This window comes from Gossypium hirsutum, chromosome A08, assembly GCF_007990345.1.
Source record: "Gossypium hirsutum isolate 1008001.06 chromosome A08, Gossypium_hirsutum_v2.1, whole genome shotgun sequence".
NCBI lineage: Eukaryota > Viridiplantae > Streptophyta > Magnoliopsida > Malvales > Malvaceae > Gossypium > Gossypium hirsutum.
This window is the reverse complement of record NC_053431.1, coordinates 104,593,279-104,620,293: the sequence shown is the minus strand read 5'-3', so window position 1 is coordinate 104,620,293 and position 27,015 is coordinate 104,593,279. Positions and strand designations below refer to the sequence as shown.

The window sequence follows — 27,015 nt, the reverse complement described above, 5'->3', positions numbered from 1 at the left end:
AAGTTTGAGCCAAAAGTACGAAAGAAAAAAGACAATAACCGTAAGCCATTAACAACTTCAAGGGGCAAACAAGAAGATTTTCAGGATAATATAGCCATTAAGGACCAGTATGTGGTCAAATAAGTTGATAGCTATCATTAAAATTTGCCTATTAAGGTTAAAATTTGCCGCTTGATTAAAAAGAAAATAAATTATGCAGGCAGCAAGTTAAAGTGAGTCACACTCGCACAAGAACAGACATACCTTATCTAAACCTAAATCGACCACTGTTCCCACAGAGCTTGTGTGTTTTTCCTCAAGTGTGACACCTATAAAGTTATCGCAACAAATGAAGTCAGCCAAAGATTCAATTTAGGCTCACCATTGATCAAGCATGTCTTCTAGTAGGCAACAGATTGCTAAGATTCCCCATAGAAACTGCACCCAAGTTTCTAACAATCTGGAACCTAACCTAACCTTATCATTTCTTTATAAAAGCCTGTAACCTCAGTTTCCAATCAATTCCCCATACAAATTACATCCAAGCTCTTTACATTTAAAAAGCATATCAATTTATCTGTCCGCATCTATCCTTCCTACAATTCACCTTTTAACAATTATAGACCTAGTAAGAAACCTATAACAATTACAAAAGGCAGCAGCCAAACTTTACCTTCCCGGTAGGGAGCCCACTCATGCTTACGCAGATGATGTAGAGCATCAAGTGGAGGCAACATCTCAAATTTCAGCATAATAGATGGCCTAAAACAATAATTAGACCATTAAACAAATAAGAAATTAGGTTAAAAAAACTCATTGATCTGAAAAATAGTAGCAGCACGAGCAATTTGACTCGCCAACTGAAAGAAAAATGAGAAATTAAATGAAAATTTGTAACATAGGGTAGAAAGAGTGAAGAGAAACAGAGGGATTTTCCATTACTCGAGTGGCGAGCTCGAGAGACTGAGCGTTGTCGACGATAGAACCAGCGATGGCTACGGTGACAGTGGGGATATCGTCGGCTTTTTTGGTTTCACCGTTGGTTTCTTTCTACGGTGACAGTGATTCGAATCTGCTAACCTAGAATTAAGCTAAAGACACTACAAGGCAGCCATTGAAACTAATTACAGAGAGGAAAAGAGAGTTAGAAAAGAAAAGAAAAGAAAAGAGAGAGTTGAAACTCATTACAGTGATTCCATTCCTTTACCTTTCAGTTGCAGTAACCTGGAGACTGGTTGAGAAGAATAAGGTCGACTGGTTGAGAAGGCAATCGAAAGAGTGGCAGAGCGAAAAAGAAAAGAAAGGAAACGGAGGGAACAAATCGGCAGCAAAGAGGCGTAATGGACTGGGAGGAAATCGGCAGAAAACAAAAGCAAAAAAATAAGGAAGGAAATCGGATGAAGGAACAGAAGAGAAACAAGGGGATGGGGGGAGGGCAAATCAGGGAGGTGATGCTCAATCGGTAGCTAATCTGGGCAAAGAGGGGGGAATAGAAATCGGTGGTTTTCACCGATTAAGAAGGTAATGGATTAGGTGCGTATTACCAATACATCAAACCAAACGACGTGTTACACCCGGATTAGGTGGGGCCCACCGATTAGGGGTGTATTGGCTATGCCAATACACCAAACCAAACAAGCTGTTAGTATATACCTAGAAAGGATAACTTAATTGCTGATAGTCTGGCTAAGTCAATTCATACTATGAGCCTAGGTTTAAAATTGTTTTAAGATCCTTCTTTGAGGGTCTAAGTTGTTTTCTTTGTATTTCTATCTTTTCACCAGAAAAAAAAAGTTTGAATTTTTATATGTTTTAATATTATTCATACATTAGTCAGTGCATTATGTTTCGATCGATGTAATTAGAATTGAGTAAAACAAGTTAATGTAATTGGTATAGATCAAAATTTTCATTGATGCGTAGATTAATTATTCTGATTTATTACTAAAATTGCATGCATCTCCCGGTATAATTGGAACCAAAACGAAACCAACCATCATATAAATTTTAATGCCTTCATGCTTCTTCTTTTTTTACAAATGCAAGGATAACCATAATTACAAATAAAAATAATATACATCTAACATAGTTTTTTTTTTTAACCGGAGATGAATGAAATAGTAAGATATATTGCATTTTCAATAAGAAGATTTGAATTTAAATTTTGAAAGCGGTATTATTAAGAGAGACAACCACGAAATTTTGAAAGAATTAATTTTTATAAATTATAAAACAAATATAGATAATGCATTGGGAAATGACTAAAAATCCCTTTTCTAAAGTAATAAATATAAAATCTATAAAATTCAATTATTTTTTATACATATATTTATTATAAGAATAATATCTTCCCACATTGCAAGTAATATACATGTATATATCAAAATTGTGGATATAAGAAATTACTAAAATTTCCTTCAATAATTCATGATTAATCTAAAAGGAATAAGGACTAAAATGAAAATTGGCATAAAATAGTACTAATAAATTGTCCCACCCATTTACCCATTTTCCAAAATATGCATTTAATTCCATGTATAGTGATGGGAAGAAACCGAAGATTTGAAATATCACACGAGATATGGAGAATTGTCATCCATAATTCAACTTGTCATGTTATCAATCAACGTGATAACCATGTGATCATGAATTGTACTCTCCCATCAAACCAAATTTTAGATAGCAACAACAATTGGGTGAATGTATGCTCCCTATCTTATTAAACACTCCTCTATTATTTTAATTAACTAATATTAAATCATTATTTAACAAATTTATTTATATTATTATTTAAGTGGTTGATTAAATTGATATTACAAATCAATTTAATATTAAACTCAATTAATGAAATTATCAACGTATCTTTATATATTTTAAACAAATTATATTGTTATAAGATATTTTTTGTATTTTTTATATTAAAAATTTTAATAAATAAAATTACAAATGTTAATATTTAGATTGATGCCACTAACATTTACAAAAAAAGATAACGCTCCAATAGAATATTTCTTTTAATATTTTTACCCATTCTAATGCTATTCTGCGTTTTTATTGTGTATAATTTTTATATGTATTTACATGTGATAAATAATTTTTAAAAATTTTAAATTTTATAAATATAATATTTTATTTAGAACTAAACTGACTTTGAAGTACATTTTGTTTATAATTTAATAATGATAAGCATGGGAGTTGATGAAAGAGAGAAGAGGCGGAGACGGAGTAGGTACAGGGGCAAGAGTAAGTGATGGAACTTGATCGCCGCGCATCCTTTCACCCATTTCGCTTTCGAAAGGACCATATCCTAATCCACCCATCTCACTTTGTTGGTTGGCCAGGGCTCTTCTCACCGACGATTTTTCTCTTCTTTCTTTCTTTTTTTTTTAAGATTTATTTCTATCTATATTCGATCATTTTTTCTAATAATGATAACAAATATTGAAGTTTTACAGTATTTAAAATTTATATTCGGGGTTTGAATTTAATTTTTTCAATAATATCGTCTAAATTTTAAATCTGAATCTTCTATTTTGAAGTATAATATAATTTATCATTATATCTAATAATTTACAAGTTATACATATTAATTTTTTAATATCATTTACAAAATAAAAAAATATATTACTAATATACTAACTACTCACTTATAATACAAATAAATGTTTGTGTGGAGGCCGTTGTTAATTATTACAGTTTTAAACTTTACATTATTTTAGTACACGACATGACTAATTTGAGCATTACTCTATCAATCATTGTATTAAATTATTAAGCATCCAGATTTCATTTTTGAAATCATTTTATTAAATTAATAAAGGATCTAGGTTTCATTTTCAGACCTCAAATAGTCAATCTCAACTTTCACTCATAATGCGTTGGGACATCCAATCTTATATATCATTAGACTAAAAAATTATTAAAACTTAATGATTAAAACTTATTTATTATAAAAAAATGACATTTTATTTTTTAAACCAAAATTTAAACATAAGATTATATTTTGATGAGGTCTTTTTTTCCCAAAATATTTCATTTAATTTTGTTACTGAATATCTTAAAATCACTTTTTAAAATATATTTTGATGCATTAAAATTTATCACATAACTGTTAATAATTGTAAACTTTGTTGATGTGTGATATCAACAAGAGAGGTGACATGAAGGAGGATATGGTGGTGTAAAAGAAGGTTGGCTCACTTTGGTTGGGTGGAGAGCAGATGGAGTAATATTGTGAGTAAAAAAGAGGTTGCGGATAGTAAGAAGGCTAGAATATTTGAGGATCGATCCCTTCTTCATTGAGCTGGGGGTATATATAGTGGAGGTTCTGTTTCTGGAGAAGTAGTCATCATTTGCTGAGTGTTTGGGGAGGATGCATGTGATGAGACTCATTTACTATTCCTTCTGAGTTGTGGTGTAGAGTTGTTAATATTCATGTAAGGTTTGATAGCCTGACAATCACATTCTTAACAAAAGAGTGAGTGTCTTGAGGAATGAATAGGCAAAACATTTTCAAAAGGAGCAAGTAACTAGTTTGCAGAGATGATCAGCCAAGACCCTTCTAAGAAGAACAAGAGGTTAATTGGAATCAAGCCACTAGTCTTCTAAAGACTAGCCAGCTACTTGTGAGTAGAGGGGTGTTTATGAACACTTTGTTATATTGTCACATGTTGTAAACGCAAGGGAGTATAACAAACTTTAATAAATCTTTTAATGACATCCAACAACCAAATATATTTTATTTTAAATAAATAAATGAAGATGAATCATGCTGTTAAGAAACTGTTTTTTTCTAAGGAGGACGATAGCTGAAAGCATTACATTACAGGGAGTATGGTAATACTTTTATAATTAATACCAATATATCTTTTTTTATTAATTTTTTTTTCTTATTTGTAATTCACAATCACATGTAACTTCTTTTATTTATTTTCATTTTCAGCTCCGCATCCATTTATAATATTTTTTTTTAAAAAAAATCTATCTTTTATGCAGTTTTTAAAATATTTATAAAAATCGAATGGAAATAATAAAAATAATATTTAATTAGTAGTGCATATAAATAAAATAAACCCTTGAATAATGAAGAGGTGAGGCGTGCAAAGGCCAAACAATGATTTGTGATGGCGATGGACAGTTTGGAAATGATTAATAAAAAAATAAAATGTGAATTGCAGCTTTAAAATCCTTGTTTTCCGAGAAATTAATTATTGCTTTCACAGCTGCTTTAGAAATAATTAATGTTAGTAGAGACAGTGGAAGGCAAGCTTTTGTATTTAAGACAAAATTTAAGTCTTGCATTTTGGGGGTCCATTTATTAGTTAAAGTAAAAGGTTGTCCTAACATTTCTTTTTACAACCAATACCACTCAACTATATATTACCTTTTTTTTTTAACCAAAAAATATATATTGCTTTATTACAAGGCAATCTTTTTAAAAAAATAGTTATTGAACTGTAATAACTGTATAATTCAACAATCTCAAATCTCATTCCTTAATATTTTATTTAGTTTAGTAAACAAAAAGACGAGATGGTACTTGTTCCATGTTCCCAAAGGGAGACCACCCCAAAAACGGCAGCGTCGTAACTCCTAATTTCACCCTCACCCTCCAATCACAACTTGTGCGATTCATGTTACAGGCAGTGACCCAATCACTCACATCTTAGTACGTATAAATAATTATTTAGTGGATTTCCACATAGCTTAGCTGAATGCAGAAGCTTCCTGTTTTCTCTTTCACTTTGTCTCTCTCCACTTTTTTCTACCTATATTTACGTAAACAAAGGCTTTTCTCTTTACAATTTTGATTCCATTGTTGATATAATTACATATACGATATTTTGTAAAACTGCTTTCATGGGGTTTCCAGTTGGTTACACTGAAGTTTTCTTGCCAAAACTCTTGGTTCACACGCTTTCCTTTTTGGGTTTCATCCGTAATCTGATCTCCGCATTTTTTAATTTCTTAGGACTCACCAATTTCCTCGAAACAGACGCAGTCTGGCTCGAAAATCCAACCCAAACGACACTCGAGCATCCGCCCGTATCAGCTCTCCTGATCCTGGAGATACTTCCAGTCATAAAGTACGAGGAGCTCGTCATCGTAGGGGACCCACCAGAGAGCTGTGTTGTTTGCTTGTACGAGTTCCAAGGTGGGGAAGAGATCAGGTGGTTGAGGAACTGTAGACACGTTTTCCATAGGGCATGTTTGGACCGTTGGATGGACCATGATAAGAAAACGTGTCCGCTTTGTAGGACGTCATTCATGCCCGATGAGTTGCAAGACGAGTTTAATCAAAAGCTCTGGGCTGCTTCTGGGATTGCTGATTTTTACGGCGAATACAGTTTGGTTCCAGGATTGTAGATTCTTTCAAGGGCGACAGAGAATGGCCCTTTTTCTTTTTCTTTTTCTTTTTCTTTTTGGCAATCAGCTTATGAAAATTGTACATATTACATATGGCAATTTGGTGCATAACCAATAAAAATTGGAAAAAAAAAAACCAAAGTTTTCTATATACATTCTTATTGTTTTGAATGTTACAAATATGTTTTGTTTGATTGAGTTATAAGTAATAACCAATATAAAACCTCTAATAATGCTGATAATGCAAAAATTAACTAAGTTGATATTAATAAAGAAAGTTCTGTAACACCCCTTACCCGTGTTAGACGCCGAGAAAGGGTACGAGGCATTACCGGACTTAAACATAAACATTCATAAAAAATCGGGTCATAAAATTTCATCCAATTTAAAACCATTCATGCATATACTTATTGTCCCTTATACGAGCCTACGATGCCTAAAACATACATTAGGGGTGGTTTGGGACTAAACCGAAAACTTTCGAACTTTTACAACACTTAGAAAAATTTTCATACTTTGGAAAGTCACACGCCTATGTGGCTTGGGACACGCTCGTGCCCTCAACCCGTGTAACTCTTTGTTTATGACGTCATGTGCCAAATGAGGTCACACGGCCAAGGCACACGTCTATGTGGGCAGACCATGTGTCACACACGGCTTAGACACACACTTGTGTGTCTACCCGTGTGGACAAATACAAGGCTATTTTCCTAGCCATTTTGCCACCCTTACTTGCACACATTCACACAACATCACATGACACAATTCATGGCATATAAATGCCTTCAAAACAACTACCATCAAGCAATAACATATCATTTTCACACCATCATCTAGCATGCATTATAACATCATGCCTTACCCAATCACTTCATGCTAAATTTACATTCAAAAGGCATTAACATATGAATAAATTCATATCCATTATATATCAAGCAAATATAAACCACATCACAAAACATTGACATGTGCACGTACATAATTATATGGGCTTACAACCAATTAGCCAATATAAGCCAATTTGCATGGCTACAAATTACATCCAAACTTTAGCCATCACAAGCTAATACATTTAGCCAAATCATAATTAATCATACACCAAATAACCAAGTCCCTATACATGCCATAAACTTAAAGGGGTTTGCATTCACTTATACCCAACATGCAGCTTGATAGTGTGATAGTATCTCCAGCGATCTCCAACTCGAGCTAACATACACCGCTATAAAATATGGGAAAGGAAGGGGAGTAAGCTACAAAGATTAGTAAGTTGGCATGTAAATAAAAAGCAACGTTAATCATAAGATATCATACACATAACATAATTTAAAATTTATCACAATATCATCAAGTATCATAGAGATTTCGGAACAATTACGGATAATTGTTATATTCACTTTTCATAACAAAACTGTCGACTTGAGTCATAGTCACTAAATTTTTTATATCTAGAGCAATGGAACTCCAAATTAAGATCCGCTAATTTTTCCATAAACTAAACTCACATATATTCTTACCACAAAATTTTCAGAATTTTTGGTTTAGTCAATAAGTGCAGTTTATTCTTTAAATTCACCCATATTTGGTTGTCTAACTGTTCCATCCCCTCTTCACTAAAAATTAATTATATCCTCATATGGGATTCGGATGATGTTCCTGTTTATTTCTTTTGAAAATATACTCATTATGGATTTTAATCATATAAATTATAACCAATAATTATTATTTTTTATATTTTTTAATGATTTTCCCAAATCAGGACAGTGGATTCCAAAATCATTCTGACCATGTCTCACTAAAATTCAAATATCTCATAATATAATTTTTTTTTGCTTACACGGTTTCCTTTGTATGAAAATAGACTCAATAAGCTTTAATTGCATATCTTATTCAACCTCTAATTCGATTTTCAACATTTTTGGTGATTTTTCAAAGTCACACAACTACTGCTGTCCAAAACTATTTTATTACTAAATTTCACGCTTTCATGTTTTTTTTTATACTTTCATTGTAACACTTACTCCATATCAATCTTACCAAAGTTCGATCGCATATCGAGCACATTGCTCATAAGTTTACACATACGTACCTGCACTTATTCATCACATAGTCATATTCAATACACCTAGTCATTTCCCATTGAACACATCAAAATAATAACGGATACCCGGTGGCCTACACGTAGTACCACCCTTGTCGTCAAAGCTACCTTCTTCAAAAAGTGGCCTTCACATAGTACCACACTTGTGACCAAAGCTATCTTTCTTCACAAAATGGCCTTCACATAGTACCGCACTTGTGACCAAGTTATCTCTTCTCAAAGTAGCCTTCACATAGTACCACACTTGTGTCACTAGTGACATGTCACTTGTATCCTATTTTGTTCCTAATGTTCAACCAGGAAATTTTCACTTTTCGATACTTGTCAATTTCATTCAATATTCAGCCACATTTCATAAAACATAATAAAATGTGATAATGTAAATAAAAACGATGCATTATTTACATACAAACTTACCTCGGTGCAAAATATGACGAATTTGCAATTTAGTCCACAACCTTTTCATTTCCCCAATCAAGGTCAATTCCTTATCTTTCTTAATCTATAATAACACATTTAACTCATTCAATACTCACATTATTCAATTTAGTCCAAAAATCACACTATGGAAAAATTATATTTTTGCCCCTAAAGTTTCACATATTTACAATTTTACCTCTAGGCTCGTAAGATGAAAAGCACTTATTTTTCTTAATTCCTAAGCCTAGCTGATTCATATTCCCTCTTATAGCAGCTCACATTTTTCACTAAATCACATTTTCTACACATAATTTTGCAAATTTTACAAATAGGTCCTTTATGCAATTTCATCAAAAATCACATAGTAAAAGTTATTTATCACACCCCAAACTTTCATATTTTTCCATAAAACATCAAAACACATGCATTTCATTCATGGGTAAATTTTTAAAGACAAACCTAGCTCAAAATAATGATGGAAATAGCTAAACCGAGCAACGAGGATATCAAAAATGTAAAGAACATTAAAAACGGGGCTAAAATAGACTTACAATCGAGCTTGGAAGCTTGAAAAATCCTAACTATGTCTTCCTCATGTGAAATTTGGCCAAGGGGTTGAATATGGACAAAAATTGGCTTTTAATTTTGTTTTTAATTCATTTTAATTACTAAATAACCAAAATGCCCCTAACTTAAAAATATTTTATTTCACCTATTTCATGTCCATTTTTGTCCAAAAAATTAACAAATGGTCTAATTACCATTTAAGGACCTCCAATTTAAAATTTCATAGCAATTAGACACCTCTAGCTTCTAGAACTTAAGTTTTACACTTTTTACAATTTAGTCCTTTTAACTAAATTGAGTGCCCAAACGTCGAAATTGTCCAACGAAATTTTCATGAAATCATTCTGTGAAATTGTAGACCATAAAAATATAATAAAAACACATTTTTCTATGTCGAATTTGTGGTCCCAAAACCACTTTTCTAATAGACCCAAAATCAGGCTGTTACAAGTTCTTTTTTGAAGTTATAGATTTGGTAAGACTCTTCTTTTGAATGATTATATGCATGAACATTGGTAGTGATGAAGTGTTGATCAGCTGTAGTTTTAGTGTGCTCCCAGGTTGATTGGTTACGGAAATGGTTAATGCATTAATGGTGGTGGTCGGCCATTTCTGCATCCATTTTCTTCTTTTATTTCTGCTCTTACATTTGATGGTTATAGTGAATTGCTGGATTCTGTGCCCAACCCATCCTTTTCTCAGGTATTTTTTAATAACTTAAAAGACTTTAAATTCCAAGCAAGCTCTGCTACACTGTGAACAATGATGTCAAAATACAGTTGTTTTTTTTTTTGTAGGCATGGAATATGAAATTCTGAATCGCCCCTTTCTCCCTGGTTGCCTGAAGCTATGGTTGTGAATATAGGCCCTCCCAAATACACCCATGGAGACAAGAGAAAGTTGAATTTGCTAACTTTCTTTATCTCACCTTCTATCAAATAAGAAACTTAAATCCACGTAAAAATTTAGAGTATTGTAGATTAAAAAAATCAATGTTGAGAGATCAAAAGTGACTGACTTAATATAACTCCTAATTTAACAAGACCAATGTCACTACGGGAGATTGTGTTTAATGAGATATATATATATAAATAGCAATTTAAAGTTAATTCAAGGAAAACAGTTTAATATGGCACAATTAAAAAATTATCATTTGGTACCTTAATTATTTGTTTAAGTTTTTTTATTTACTAAAATTTAAAATAAATATTATTTTAATCTAATTTCTTCACTATGCAGAAGGAGGAGATTTGTGCTCCCAATTGGTACATGTAATGACCCGAAATTTATAGATATCGAAAATCGAGTTTCTGGCTTACTATTTCAGAAAATTGAGTTCATAAATATTTATTAGAAATATTTACGAATGTTAGTTGAGTGATTAATTAGATTTTGGCTAGGTGAATTAGCTTGACTTAAGGCTAATTTAGTGTAAGGACTAGATTGGATATAGTGTAAAAGTTTAATTATAGACTAAAGAAAATTGAAGGGACTAAATTAGTAAATAACCCATAAAAGGGAATAGTGCCAAATGTATGGAAAATATTATTCCATGTGTATGTATAATATACATATATTATATACTTAGTAATTAAAAAATTAATATAATAATATATTAATATAATATAATATAATAATAAAATAAAGCATATATTAAAACATAAAAGAAATAAAGAAACAAAATTGAAAAAGAGAAACAGAAAGTGGGAACGAAAATTGGGAGAAAAAGAAAGGAGAAAAGAAAAAGGGGGAAATTAGGGATTTAAAGCTTCAAGCTTAATTTGGTAAGTCAATTAAGTCCCTTTCTTTATTATTTTGATGTTTTTGGAGTCCTAGAGACAAATATTACTTGATGTAAGTGGAAATTTTAAAATTTAATAGATTTTTAGACATGGGTTATGTTGAACAAATTGTTGAATTAGGGATTTAATTGAATAAATTTCAAGTTGGAATTGATTAAGGGATTAAATTGTAAAAGAAGCTATAAGTTTTATGTTTGATAGACTAAATTGAAAGAAATTTGAGATTAGGGTTTTACCATGAATATTCAATGTTTAAGGAGAATATGATAGGAAATTGAATAGAAATGGGGTATGAATTGAGTGGTAAAAGTAAATGTGTTAATTAGTATTAAATTGAAAATTTAGATATGAATTAAATAGAAATTCAATTATTTATTGTGAATTATTGTTGTATTAATAGTATAAATTGTTTAATTTACGTAGCTAATGTAGTACCGAAGACATCAAAAAAGAAAGGAAAAGAGAAAGTTAACGAGGAGTAATCCGAAAAATTACGGTTTGTATTGCTATAAACCAAACTTAATATTAATGCATTTATTATATATATATGGTAAGTTGTATAGAGGTAAGTATTGCTATTATTGTATTGAATCCAATTGAGTTGTGAGTATTTGAATTGAAATGTATATTGATTGTTATCTGAAAATTGTTAGTGAAATAAATACCCTATTAACAATGTCGGGCTAGGTTGGATATAATTGGCATGCCATAGGATTGAAAGTGTACAGGGACTTCGACCTTGAGTCGATGAGGCACTAATAGTGTCGTAGCGTTACTTCGACTTTGTGTCGATGAGGCACTTTGTGTGTCGTACTGTTACTGATACCTCGGTTTAATCTGATGAGGTATTATGTACCATACTGTTACTATTTTCTCTGGCAATGTCGATGAGGCACAATGTGCCGTACTGGTGTGTTGGTTAGATCCGTGTATCCACCAAGGTCCGAGTTATGTTAATAGGGTAATTACCATACAAGACTATTGAATGACTGTGCTACTGTACTGAAAATCGATTGTTGTTGATTGATATTAATTTGAACTGAATGTTTCATTGAAAAAGAACTTTGAATATAATTAGTGCTATTAGATTTGAAATTTAGTAGCTTAAATGCATTTTGTGTTAATAATGATTTAAGTATTGGTTTATAGAAATACCACTGAGTGGATACTTAATGTAAGGTTGTTTCCGTGCATAGGTTAGGTAAGAAAGCGACTAACAACTCAGCATCCAAGACAAGCCCGAACTCAAATACTTGGTGATGTATCTTATTTTGAGAAATGGCATGTACCTAGGTTGTCTTTTGAGGTTATTTTGAGTATGAATGTTATTAATGTAAGAATGTTAAAGGTTTATATATATATAAAGACCTATGCCAAATAATATGGTCTTTTCATAGTTTAATTTGAATTGAATTTGAATGATACCGAAGTATATTGTCTGGAGGTTCTATGTTAAACACTTACTAATACACTCGAGTTAGATCGTAACATTGATGATTTTAATGTGAAATGGATGTATTTAACCATGTTTTGGATTGGTTGAAAGATTGAATTTTAATTTGTTTGTTATTAAAGTTTACAGGGTTGGTAAACTTGGACTATAAGGTTCATTTTGAGTCCACACGGAGTGGCACACGAGCATCTGATCAGACCGTGTGAGACACACGGGCCTTATACAAGCATATGAACAGGCTGTGTGTCTCCTGCATCTAAAATGTAGTAAACAGAATGCTCAAGTATGGCCATACGGGTAGAGACACGAGCGTGGGCCTCAGCCGTGTGAAGTGCACGGCCACAGTACACAAGCATGTGCATCTTGGCCGTGTAAATCTAGTTTGTTCTAGGTTTATAAGTCAAAGAAGCACATGGGTAAAGGACATGGGTGTGTCCTAGCAGGGTGAGTCATACGGAGTGACAACACAGGCGTGTCTTAAAGACACACGGGCGTGTCTCTAAACCACACAGGCATGTGGTACTGTTCATTAATAGAAATTTTGAAACTTTTACGAAAAAAGTTTATAAGCTTCTGATTGAATTCCGATATGTTCTTAACAAATTCTATGGGCCTTGAATATTCATCAAAAGGGGTTAATAAGATATGTTACTGAATTATACAATGTTTAATTTTATTTGATTTGTGTTATAAACCGTAGTGATAGTTAATGCTCTGTAATCCTATTTCGATGTTGGAAAAGGGTTAGGGGGTGTTACAGTACATGTGCATATGCTTGTTTTGCTTATGAGAAAGTCTTTATTTTGCTTTTTGTGTGGGAAGTTAAGCTATGGGGAAGTTTCTGTCCATTGCGGGCTATAACATTGAAGCATAAGATTGTTTTTCAATGGGATATTTCCTTACACGCTCTATCGCGGAAGGCTTCCATGTGGAAGTGCAAATGATTGATTGAGGATGGGGAGGGAAGAGGGATTAATTTTAGAAATTCCATGATCAATGTAGATGGGATTAGGGGTGATTCTTCCAAATCTTATCCCTTAAATCAAGGAGTTTTTAGTGCTTTCAATTCTAATGTATTCCAAATTAAACTGAATAAGGAGATGGAAATAAGGTCTGTAAGCCCAAAAAGGAGAGACGGGTTGAAACTTAGTGGTCATTGCACTAATGTTAACTATGATGAAGAAATGTCGCTAGTGGAGGGGGAGGATACACTAATTCACCACTCGGAAGGCTCTAAAAGGTCACATACGAAACTGAATGAGGTGAAGGATGAGGATTCGAATGTTTCGAAGGAAATTATGGATACTTTGGCATAAAACTCAGAAACTATGATATCGGTAAGCTTTGCTAAGTAGGCCAGTCGGACGCAATAAAACTCATAAGTTGGAATATCCGAGGTTTGGGGAGACCTTGGATAATTCGACATCTCCGACATATGTTGCGAGGCTTAAATCCCTTTATGGTCTTTTTGATTGAGATGAAGCTAAGTGCGTCTCGAATGGCTACAGTTGGAGAGAAATGTGGATTTCAAAATAGTATGAATGTGAATTCAAACAGACGAAGTGGTGGTCTAGTGTTGGGTTGGAAAGAAACTTGCAGGGTGGTTTTTTGATCATTTTCGAGAAAGCATATTGACGTGATGATAAAGGATGATAGGGAAGGAAATACTTGGCATTGTACGGGTTTTTATGAAGTGCTTGATGAGAGATTTTAGAAGGAATCATGGAACTTACTAAGACAGTTGGATGATTTACCAAATGTTCCTTAGATGATAATAGGAGATTTCAATGAGATTGTGTACTCGACTGGAAAAAAAAGGTGGTTTGCCACGTCAAGAAAGACAAATGAGAAACTTCAAGGTGGTTTTGGAGGATTGTTTGATATCGAACCTGGGTTATCGAGGTCAGTGGTATACTTGGGAGAAGGGACACTTCAAAGACAATATTCGAGAGTGGATTGATAGAGGTGTGGAAAATGATGAATGGAGGGTAAGATTCCCGAATTATAGTTTGGAACATTTGGTCCACTCTTTTTCTAATCATTGTCCTTTGTTGTTACATACAGGTCCAAAGTGGAGTAACAAACGGGTATCGCATTTTAAGTTCGAGGGTCCATGGGTCATGGAGGAACCCTGTAAGAGTGAGGTACAGTGGCTTTGCGAGTCCACTACTTGTGGGGTACCACAATGTTTAGGGGAGGTAAGAGTTGGACTTGATAAATGGTTCAATACATTACGGAAAAATCATTCAATAACAAGATATGATTTACAGAAGAGACTCCAGTACTTAAATTAGACCTACCCTACGAATGAAATTTTAAGAGAGACAATAGACATGAAATTAGCTTTAAATTTAAAGGCTGATAAAGAGGAGGTTTATTGGGAACGACGGGCGAGGGCTAACTGGTTGAAAAATGGTGAAAAAAATATTACATATTTTCATGATTTTGCTTCGCGTAGGAGAAAGAGAAATCACATGTCAAATCTGAGAGACAAGAGTGGCACTTTTGTATGAGGGTGATTCGGATATGCTGAAAATTGCCAAAAACTATTTTCTTTCTCTTTTCCCTTCGAAGGGCTCAATGGGCATTGATGAAGTTTTGCAAGGGGTTATGTAACAACCCTAACCCTTATTCGTTGCCGGAACAAGGTTACAGAGCATTACCAAACTTTACGAACTAATTTCAAATATTTCATTACCCTTATTATACAAATTAAGAATCAATCATAAATCATTAATATTGTCCCTTAAATAGGCCCTCGAGGCCCAAAATACACTTTAGAAGTGAATTGGAACTAAACCAAACGCTCAAGAAATTTTTCTTAAAATTTTAAAAAAAATTTTAAGAGTAGGGACCACACGCCCATATGGCTGAAATAGTTAATTTTAAGGCCACTTTTCTCACACTTTTTTAATATCAACCTGTACACAACATAGAAATACACTAATATATCCCAACCAAGCAACCAATTCAAGCCAATATCATGTATTAAACATAATATGTCATCGCAAAATTCATTTACTTAAACTTACCAAAATAACTCCATTCATTAATTTACTAATATCTACTACTAAATTCTTGCAAACAAACATATATATATGCATCATTCAAATTCATAATTCAAGTTCAACTCTTTTCTATCCAACCCATTACATGCCATATAAACCATAGAATTGTATTACAAAATCTACTGGAGAAATCTGGATAGTGTGGCCTGATATGTTGATCCGATCCTCCAATCTCACGTTAATCTACAAGAAACATTAACAACACGAGTAAACTTAATGAAGCTTAGTAAGTTCATTGGTTTTAAAGTTAAATCTTACCGAACATACTATAACAAATCATAAACATGCAATTCACTATCACTTCTTGCCAATCACAATTTCAAATGATGAATTCACCTAATTGAGCTCAATATCAATAACTACTTAAATTCTATCACTTTAATCCATATGACACTTACCAATCTTTTTCAAATTAGAGAATGTCTTACGGAACTGAGTACATCGTTTACTTGATGCCATAGTCCAACTATGGTCTTACAAATATATTTCCATGGCCCTACCATGAACTTACACTCATAATGCCATAACCTAGTTATGGTCTTATCATCAGGATGCCATAGCTCAGCTATGGTCTTACATTTAAATATTGCCATGGTCCAACCATGGTCTTATCCGTCAATTCCTCTTGTGTCACAGAATGATCATACTCAATCATGCGTTCCACTTAATTTGAATATTCAATTTGATTTTCATAATATCACAATAATCATAATTCAATAACAAATATATGAAATAAGACATTATATCATTCATAAATCAACAATTTATCATGAAAGTTCAACCATATGAACTGTGGGGTAGATTGTAGAAGTTCTAGAAATTCAGGGACTAATCTATTAATTTCTCTTCTTCGCGTTTATCTTCGGGTTCTTGATCTATAATGTAAAATTATTCATTCATTAGCATCTAATTCAATTCTAATTCACTTCACAATTTATACCCTTCAATTTTCAAAATTACACATTTACCCCACCTTTTACAATTTTTACAATTTAGTCCATGATCAATTAACCCATCAATTGAGCTAATTTTTCTCATTAATGCTTTACCTAAGTATTATAGGCTATTTCATAGCCTTTGACATTCATAATTTCATGCCAAACCCTAAGATTTAATCTTTTTCACAATTAGGTCCTAAAATCAATTTCTATCAAAATTACTTAATAAAATCATCATATAACAAAATTAAAGTTTCAAATCCATGTTAATTAATCATAAACTTCCAGCACTCATCAACGGTAACTTTCAAAATTACTCATGAAATCAAAACTAATGAATTAAATAGTTGGACCTAGTTGTAAAAGTCACAAAAACATAAAAATTTCAAGAAAAAAGAAAGAATTGAACTCACATGTAACAAAAATATGAAAAACCAGCTTAGAGGGACTCTTCTATGGCTATTTTTGGCTGAAAATTGATGAAGAAATGTCTAGGTTTTTAATTTGGTCTTTATTTAATTTTATCTCAATTGCCAAATGATCATTTTATCCCTAAACCATCCAAATTCAAGATTATTTTCCTGCACATGTCATCGCAGCCTTCTAATTAATGTCTATTTGCCTTTTTGGTCCTCCATTATTCACTACTTGAGCTATTTAATCACTATTTCTTTATTTAGCAAGTTTTGCACCTTTTTTAATCTAGTCCTTTTTATTTAATTAACCATCAAAACGTTAAAATTTTCTAACGAAACTTTAATTCTAGCTCAATGACACTTATAAACATTTACGGCTTGGTTTATAAAATCGAGGTTCCGATACCTCATTTTTAACCCAATTTACTTAATAAATTCTTTTAAATCACAAAATTCACTAATTTAAGAATATTTCTGAAATCACACTTAACTCATAAATATTAATTTATTAAATTTTCAAACTTACTCATCAGATTTAGTGATCTCGAATCATTATTTCTGACACCACTGAAAATTAGGCTATTACAACTAAGACTTGATTGCGATATATATGAAAGAAAATTTGTTACGAGATTTCTTGGTTATGGATGTGTGCGATGCAGTTAAGTTCATGAGCCCTTTAAAAGTGTCGGGAGAGGATGGACTCAGTGCAGTATTTTATCAAAGATTTTCGCATATTGTGGGAGTAGAGGTGGCTACATATTGTATAAAAGTTTTGGCTAGTGAATAGAACATTGCAGAGATAAATGAGACCAGAGTGGTTTTAAGCCCAAAGGTTAATAATCTACAAAACATGACTAAATTCAAACCAATAATTTTGTGTAATATTCTCTACAAAAGTATATAAAAAATGATTGTGAATAGATTACAGTTGGTGATTCACTTATGTGTTAATAAGGCTCAAAGTCCCTTTGTACGTAGAAGGCTTATATCAGATAATATTCTAGCAGCTTACAATATATTACACTACTTAAAGAATAAGAGGAATGAAAGCTTGCGGTTTATTGCTTTAAAATTAAATATAAGCAAAGCCTATGACAAACTTGAGTGGGTTTTCTTAAGGCGGATGCTCAAGAAGATGGGTTTTTTGGATGGGTGGATCAAAAAGGTGATGAAATATGTGGAATCAGTCTCATTCTCGGTTGTGTTTAATGGAAAAGTGAGGAAGTCTTTCTGATTCGGCCGTGGATTACGTCAAGTGGATCCCCTTAGCCCATATTTGTTTCTAATCTATAGTGTAGGCTTATTTGCATTATTGCGCACAACATCCATGCAAGGCTGACTAAAGGGAATTCGTATTAATTGGTATGCCCCTACTGTTACTTATTTACTGTTCGTTGATGATAGTGTAATTTTTTTGAGAGGCATCGTTAGAAGGGGCGATTGCTTTAAAAAGGGTTTTAGAGAAATATACTGAACAATTGGTAAATTTTAATAAATCAGGATCTTTCTTTAGCTCGAATGGGCCCCGCTCTCAAAGGATGAATGTGTGTTGAACTTTAGGGGTACAATCTATTCAAAATCCTGAAAAGTATTTGGGGCTCCCATCGATCCTGGGAAGGAACAAAATGGAGGCTTTTAGGGGACTAAATGAGAGATGTATAAGTACATTAAATAGCTGGGGCTCAAGAACTTTATCTATTGGATGACAGAAAGTTCTTATAAAGGCAGTATTACAGGCCATCCCAATGTTTGACATGCCATGTTTCTTGTTGCCAGTTCTTTTTACAGAGAGATAGAAGCTATGATGGGCCATTTTTGGTGGAAAAAATCAGGAGGAAGGAGATGGTTGCATTGGTGTTCTTATGAGACACTATGTTATTTGAAGGAGGATGGGGGGATGGGTTTTCGGGATTTGGCAAAGTTCAACATCGCTCTATTGGTGAAATAGGGATGTTGGCTTCTTGAAAACCTTGGATCACTCTCGGGAAGATTGATTCGTGCGAAGTGTTACCCAAACATAGGTTTTCTTGAGTTGAATTTAAGCTCAAACCTCTCTGTGACATGAAAGAGCATTTGGAGTGCAAAAGGTTTTTGAAATTAGGGTTGAAATAGAAGATCAGTTCAGGTCACTTGGTGTCAATATGGGAAGATTATTGGTTGTCGAGTAAGTATATGAGGAAGGTCACTACGAAGCGAGTTACATGTATGGATCAAGTTAGTGATTTAATTCTACATGAGTCAAAAATTTGGGATACTAGACTCATTAGATCGCTATTCACAGAGAGGCGGACGCCATTATGAGCATCTCATTATCAATGAACAACTAGAATGATAAACGTATATGGTTTGGCAAGCATATAGGTAAATATTCAGTACGCAGTGGCAGGGATTTAAATAGCGGACCGATATCGGAATAGCGGCCGTTATATAGCGGTAGTGGCGCCGTCCGAAACCGCTATTGCTAAAAATAGCGGTATGAAGCAGAGTCACACCAATAGCGGTGGATCGCGGCCGCAATTTAACGGGTAACGGCCAATTGCGGGAATAACGGGCCGCTATTCCCGTTATTTTCCGTTACAGTGGTTAAAGCAGCATCAGATTGAAGGATGAGATGAAGGTTGGGGATTCCGTTCAGGTACAATAGAGAAAAGAATTAGCTTAGGTTCACAGCCCACCCCTTCTTTTGAGCAAGAGTGAGTAGTAGCTAAGATCTTGAGGTTTTCAGCGTGCTTGCTGTCCATGGTTGGGTCGATTCTGCGGGGGCCAGTGGAATTGTACAACCGGCGCGAAACAGCCGGGCAATGGGATATGCCGATTGTATGACCACCTGAAAAACAAATGAGAGACTTTGAACATCTGAGAAATCTGAGAACATTTCCCCAAAGGAAAAGTGAAGCAAGGATAAAGATGATGAGCCATGAAGCGACAGTGATGAAGTTGAACTGATATACTTGTAGGCTGAAGCAATATCCATGTTGCTGTTGAAACCAGAACAACTGTTGCACACTTGCACTCACTTTCTTTCTCCTGAAATATTTTTGAAAGAAAGTAGTTTGGGGGTGTATTTCCTCTGTGTTTTCAAGTAATGAAACGTTGAATTTGTTGATAAAAAAATTTAAGTGAAGAACAAAGAGGAGTTTGTTTGATTTACACGTGCACAAGTGTAAAGAACAAAGTGGAAGCCATGCAATAGTCGGTAAAATTGGAGAACTAAGTGGTCAAGTTAAGCCCTTGGTTACTGAAGAGAGTAAGGAGAGTAGTGAAGTTGTGGAAAGGGCTTGGAATGTTTTACAATAAATTGTGCGAATTTTAAAAAAATTCACGACCGCGACACCTGCGATGACCGCAATAGCATCCGTTATGTCCGCAACCGCGATAAATGTAACGCGACCGAAAACGCGACCGCGACCGTTATTTAAATCCCTGCACAGTGGTTATAAAGCTTTATTAAGTCTGTGTGCTGTAGGTATTACTGAACGCTTTATCTTTAAGCAATTATGGCTTTTAAACTGTAGGTCGAAGATAAAAATTTTGCTTTGGCGATTTGTTAAAAATTATGTTCCAACCATGCAAATTTTTTACTGTAAAATAATTGCAGTAGGACAGTTATGTCCACAATGTCAATTGGAGGCTGAAGCAACCATTCATGCTAGTCGTGACTGCTATTTTACAAAGCAGGTTCGAGGAAAGTTGGATTTCCAATGGCCTGAAATAGTGGCCGAGGTAGGTTTTCTGGTTGGTTATGCTAGATTTTTTAACATTCAACCATAGATAATAAAGAAATTGTTGCTATTACAGTTTGGATGCTATGGTATGCGCGGAACAAATCTCTACATGTAGGAACTTTGCAGAGTATAAACGAAGTTGTTACCTTTATTCGCAGCTATGGAAGTGAATATCAGATACTGAGCTTTGTGTTGACACACCCTCTTCCTGTTGCGGTAGTCCATTGGTCCCGCCCGCTGCCATTGTGGTCAAGATTAATGTGGATACTGATTACTTCGGACCAAGAAATAAAGTGAGTTCAGGGATTATTATATGGGACTATATTGGGCAAATTTTAAGATCAGGGTATCGTATCCATACTTGGCTTCTACAATTGGTATGGTGAAGGCTCTACATGGTTTACAGTTTGTTCAAGAAGTGAGATTCCAACGAGTCATCCAGGAGAGTGATTCAAAAACTATAATACTAAAATTGCAAACAAATTATGAAGATTACTTAACTCTTCGGCCAAATTACTTGGGATGTAAAAGCTTTTTCGAGAAATTTTGAGTTCTGTTGTTTCAAATTCGAGCTTCGAAGATGTAACTCTGTCGTGCATGCAATAACGGTGCTGGGTAGGAGAGATTCAACTAATCGATTTCTGGGTGAAAGATGCCCCTTCAAAGGTTGGGGAAGTTGCAGCGAAGGATCGGTGTTGGATTGACCCAACGTCAGTTAGTTTGCTCTGTTGGATTCTGGGATTGGAGTTTCATGATTTGGGAAAAGGGTTCCCTCAATCTCTCTCCCTGTCTCAATCCTTTCGGTGTGTTTTATGAGGAGATTCATCCTTTTGGTCGGTTCACAAGGATATGGCTATTTATTTTCTGCTAATTTTAAGGTTTCAAGCTGTGTTGATTTTGGAATTTAGGATTTTTCTGAGTTGTTTCTGTTAGCTCTTCAATTTTTCTTTACTTTTTTGGCTTAGAGTTTACCTTGTGTCTTTCCTTTGTTTCTCTTTGTATTTTATTTTGTTGCCTGGTCATTATCCCATTAATAAAACCAAAAAGATTATTCTCAAAAGTATATATATATATCAACATTAAATACTCATTTATGTAACAAGAATCATATATGTTAATAATCTTTACTATAATTGATTTAGTCATATATTACGAAAAAACTATAAATATGTACACACTTAGTCCTGTTGTAATTTTTTTTCTTAATATTAAGTCTTTATATACTGTTTTTAATATCCAATTTTAGAAAATATAAATATCTGCTTCAAGTCCCTAAAATGTAAATTTTACACATTCATTCATATATTCATTTTTTTAATTATTGATTTTTGTTCTTAATTTATATTAATTATAATTTAAACTATCATCATTATTAAAATTAAATATTTATATTATTTTTACTTTTAAAAAATATTATTTAAGAAAATTTAGAAAATTTCTACCAATTTTTAATAATTTAATATAATATATTTTAATTAAAGAAAAACTTGTATAATATGGTCCCTACATTCTTCAAACAAGTAGCTTAGGTGGGAAATAATGCTTGAAACAAGTTAGGTTTATAGCCCCCATATTGAGAGTCCAATTGGTCTGAAACGGAGCACTTTTGGGCCGGGCATGCAAACAATTGCTGGGACCTTGAAACATCCAAGTGAACTTATCCCCAATGTTTCAATCAATGCAGTTTGAACACATTCTTAGGTCAGTCTTCGGATTAATATTTTTTATAATAATTTATAAATGTGTTGTGCCAAAATGACAATGTGCGATGAGACTAAGTTTAAAAATGGTGGGCTATGTGAAGAGTGTGTTCTGTGTGAGGACTAAGGTCCTATTTGCTCCATATTTTTGTTGGACACATGTCTGAATATTAGTATAAGATATAATTTTTTGAAGAGTATGAAAAAAGGTAAACATTATTTCAATAGAAATAATCTTCCAAACAGAAAAGTTGGATGGGAAATTTTAATTTTGACCCAAAAAAAACTGTACTTATGGACTAGAAACATGACATTAAACGGGGCACTATTTTGAGCAAAGATTTTCGTCCCCATCTATAAAATATCATCGCAGCAAAATACAGACCGAAAAGGATATAATATGATGGAATTACAAAAAAAACCCTACCCCTTTCAGATATTAACTAAGGTATCCATATTGGTCGTTCACTCGACTCACGAGCAAATTAGCCAAGAAATTAAAATTAGTCAAAATCTAAAAGACAATTACCATAAAATCAACGAAAAAACACAATCATTTCAGCTAAGTTGAAACAACCCACACCTTTTTTTTTTCACATTAGTGACTTTAACGATCTTGCTTTAATGGGCTTTCTCGTTCGTTTCTCGCCACTATATTCATTTTCGTCATCCTCTTCCTGCTCCTCCTCGACATAATCAAATTCCTCATTGTCATCGATTTGTGAAGAAGACGACAGCGTCGAATTGTTTTGGGCAGTGGTAACAGTGTCGTTGTTTTCAACCTCTACGAGATTCTTGCTGATTTCGCTTTCTTTATCACCGCCGTGTCTCCTTTTTCCCCACGACGGTCCAAACCCAGAATAATAGTAGAAATCATTCAGGTTCGATGCCGATGATGAGCCACCTCTCCTGGATGTTCGGGCTCGTGATCCACGGCGGCTCCTAGTCAACTGATCATCGGCTTTCTTGCTGGTCAACGATGTGGGAATCATATTGTTTCCGCTATCGCTGCTGCTACTGCTGTTGTTGTTGGAAGATTGCAGCAAAGCCTCCTCTTCTTGGCATTGGGTCTTCTTGGCTGTTTTAATCTCATCGTTATCGCCATTATCATCGATAATCATGCCTCCCACTTTCATAATCGCTTGCTCTTTACTCCCCACCATCGTAGCCTCGCTGCGTTTCGACCAATAACGCAACACTTTTCAAGACACACAAACTGGGTTTTTTACTTTCAAGAACTCGCCTTATTCTTTTCGTTTTTTTTTTAAAGAAAAAACCCTAATACATACAATACCATGATGCAAATTGATAAAAAGGAGTGGAATCGAAGAATATGAAGTAAATTACCTCTCAACAGCACCGACAGAATCGCCAATGCCCCCATTTCCATTAAAACTATCTTCGTATTCTAACTGGATTATTTCAGAAAAAAGAAGAAGAAGAAAATAATAAACTAAGCTAACCCGAGTAAAAAACTAATATAATGAAACGACAAAGATCCTGTAACCAAAATCGAGTATTCTGAAGGGAAAATAGACGATAACGAGAGGATTTAGGGTTTTGTTAAAACCCTAAACGGGGAAAACCCTAAAAAGAAAAAAGAGGAATGTAGATAAAGGGAGCGCAATGGTGAAGGAGAAGAAAGTAGATCTGGTATAAGAAATAAACAAGGAAAATAAAGAGCGACGAGAAAGTGTTAATTACTCGGTGGTGGAGATATGAAGAGTACGGTTGTTGAGGTAAAGGATTCACATCCCATGGTGACTGGTTCAGCCGGCAAACGAGAACACTCTCAGCCCTTGAACCTTGCGGATATATCAACCACGATAGCTTCTTGTTCTTTCGAATTCTCATAATCTTATTGCTTATCCAACCAAATAAAGATTTAAAAAGGAAAAAAATGGTGGAGGTGGAGATTAAGAGACAACTCCTGAAAGAAAAATTCGAAAGAAGGGCAGCGTTTATTTATCCCTTTCGGTCAAATTTAGAATTCAGACCTGTAATTTCCGAATTTTAAAATTTAGAGCTAATATTATTATTAATTAATTAAATCGAGATTTTAAAATAGAAAAAATCATTCAAATTTTAAAATTTTATGCCTTCTTTTCTACCGTGGGATTTTCTATTTGGCAGATCTCACAAACCCTTTCGATTTGTTTATGTATTCACCGTTTTGCCCATTTTGTCCTTGGGTTTTTCTTTACTTCCGGATAAAAGAAAGCTGCCTTTATTACACGTCATGGGTTGTGTAATTAAGTGGTTTCTTGTAAATTACTAATAAATTAATTTAAAATCTGACTTTTATTATAAAATGAAATGAAATAAGTTTGGTTGATTAAATAAAACAGATAAGTAATTTTAGTATATTGTTTGGTTCATTAGAATAATTTTACGAAATAAAATAAAAAAATAATAATTTAATTTTTTATTAAAAATAATAATTTTTAAAATTTCTGTGCTTATTAACATAAATATAGTCTAGGTTTGAGATGTTAGTCGTGTTACTGTTAGAGCTCTATCTTTTTCTTATAATTCATAAAAAAAATTATTCTTTCATATCGAAATATTATTATATTTTCAAAAAAAATATTATATTTACTAATAAAATATAAAAATATTATAAACTATTTGTTAAAATTTCAATATAACTTATAATAATATTTAATAAATAATAAAAATTATATCAGAATAAAATGTAAAAATATTACCTTAATCGTTGAAGAATATATTCAATATTCGCCGGCAATTCATTAAAGAAAGAGAGAATACAGTGACCACGACACACAACTGGCTAATACTAAAGAAACCTGAAAAGGCTAGCCATTTAAATCTAAGAAATGGTCAGCAAACAATAAAGAGCATAAACATTTCTCAGAAAATGAGAAATCAAAATGCCGAAGAAAAAGTATCAGAATAGCCCACAAAACCGCTCTTCTTCAGCTTCCTAGAAAACTTATAAAGACTTTATCATCTTGACGAAGAAATTAACTGAACAAAAGAAGGGGGCTTCCAAAATCCTCACATGCATGCACCATTCCCGAAACACCGCAGTCTTCTTCAGTCGGGTGGGTCAATCCACCATCGGTCGAGTCTCACTTGTTCACGCGCCACTGCAAGTACTTCTACCCAAAAGATGTTGTTTAACAGATGAAATCCTTCTTTAGCAATTAAATGAGCAACCTTGTTACCTCTTTTGTCATGTCTGAAAATGCATTGAGTAAAACCAACCGCTAGCTCTTTGCCATCTGTTATAATAGGCCGAATGCTTGATCTATCAGGGGTACGATTTGACAGCTTCTGGATAACCACCAGTGAGTCACCTTCGAGTTCTGTTCAGTTAAAACGCATATCAATCACAAAACGGATTACATGAACCGCTACACGAGCCTGCACATCCAGCTTCATGATTTCGAATTACTACTCCCGACCTAGATTTCTTTTCCTGGTTCTTGTACGCGACATCGAAATTAACTCGAACAATAGGAAAATGTGGAGAGAGATATTGACGTAAAAAATTCGGGTTAAAAAAGACTTTTTTACAATAAAAAAATAAAATTTTGATAATCGGCTTTAAATATTTATAATAATAAATTTTTCCAAAATATATTTGTGCTTGAGCGAGACAAATCTTAGAGGTTCTCGATTTTCAACTGAATGACATTTTTCACTATTTTCATATTACAAACTACTTCGAGTGTGGACTCGAACAATTTCGAATAAAAATAAAATAAGAAATTATTTACTTTTAGTAGCAAAATAAAATCCTCTCTAATAAAATTTATATTTAAATATAAATTTTCACTCTTTTTGAATTATTAGAAGCATTTAATATCTATTTAATAGAAAAATAATCTCCTAATTGAACTAGGAAAGAGAAGGGCAGCAACCCTTGTTAAACATACTAGGGTTTGTCGTCCCTTATATTCAATAAGAGGAACTTTTGAGTATCTCCAATATTGGATCCAATTATAAGTGTACTGTATAATTCAATCCAATCAAATGCATATTTTTTATTTTCTAAATTAAACATCATATTTTAATTTAAATAAATATTTTAATTTCTCAATTAAATAATTTTCTCAATTTAATACTTATTCTGTTAAAATCATTACAATTTTACCATAAAAGAATTTATGAGAAAATATATTTAATTTTTCACCTTCAACTGATTCACAATAATCAATTAATTTAATTCTATTTTTTAAACTTCAATTAATTAATTAATTAAAAATTAAAAAACTATAAATTAATTTTCAGGTAATTTCACCATATTCATTTCTGAATGTTTCTCATTTATCTAATTTTATCATTTTTGTTTATTTGATACAACATTCAATTCATTTTTTGTTTCAACAAGCTAGCGGGGGGATAGATTGGACATATATGATTAGGACTCAAATGATTTAGAATTAAGTTTCATCTTTTCGCTTATTAATTATAAATTCATCTAGTCAAAAAGTCATTCTATTATAGTATC

The 27,015-nt window shown here is 33.2% G+C and overlaps 2 protein-coding genes and 1 long non-coding RNA gene across 4 annotated transcripts; 1 reads left to right on the top strand and 2 right to left on the bottom strand.

Annotated features, from left to right (window-relative positions):
- The first annotated feature begins 5,514 nt into the window (after positions 1-5,514).
- Positions 5,515-6,515, top strand: LOC107940387 (brassinosteroid-responsive RING protein 1). Its single transcript, XM_016873809.2, has one exon. It carries the CDS (start codon positions 5,839-5,841, stop codon positions 6,343-6,345), a length of 507 nt encoding a protein of 168 aa, XP_016729298.1. The 5' UTR covers positions 5,515-5,838; the 3' UTR covers positions 6,346-6,515.
- Positions 6,516-18,956: 12,441 nt separating this feature from the next.
- On the bottom strand, positions 18,957-21,843 carry LOC107940382 (uncharacterized). Of its 2 annotated transcripts, none has more exons than XR_001695433.2 (3): positions 20,985-21,843; positions 20,057-20,536; positions 18,957-19,940 (listed from the first exon to the last, which is right to left on the bottom strand). It is a non-coding gene; the product is annotated as an uncharacterized lncRNA (long non-coding RNA). The 2 variants fall into 2 exon arrangements; XR_001695432.2 differs by having other exon boundaries at positions 19,113-19,940; positions 20,065-20,536; positions 20,985-21,842.
- A 984-nt stretch (positions 21,844-22,827) lies between these two features.
- Positions 22,828-24,521, bottom strand: LOC107940385 (uncharacterized). Its single transcript, XM_016873808.2, has 3 exons — positions 24,243-24,521; positions 23,886-23,950; positions 22,828-23,711 (listed from the first exon to the last, which is right to left on the bottom strand). Exons 1-3 carry the CDS (start codon positions 24,390-24,392, stop codon positions 23,132-23,134), a joined length of 795 nt encoding a protein of 264 aa, XP_016729297.1. The 5' UTR covers positions 24,393-24,521; the 3' UTR covers positions 22,828-23,131.
- Between the last annotated feature and the right edge of the window lie 2,494 nt (positions 24,522-27,015).

What these genes read in the sequence shown, in the direction of transcription:
- LOC107940385 (XM_016873808.2), bottom strand. Translation starts at nt 24,392, where the DNA reads ATGAGAATTCGAAAGAACAAGAAGCTATCGTGGTTGATATATCCGCAA. An exon ending in CTTCATATCTCCACCACCGA is followed by an intron (nt 23,951 to 24,242) that starts GTAATTAACACT and finishes GAAATAATCCAG; the next exon opens with TTAGAATACGAAGATAGTTT. An exon ending in TCTGTCGGTGCTGTTGAGAG is followed by an intron (nt 23,712 to 23,885) that starts GTAATTTACTTC and finishes GTCGAAACGCAG; the next exon opens with CGAGGCTACGATGGTGGGGA.
- LOC107940387 (XM_016873809.2), top strand. Translation starts at nt 5,839, where the DNA reads ATGGGGTTTCCAGTTGGTTACACTGAAGTTTTCTTGCCAAAACTCTTG.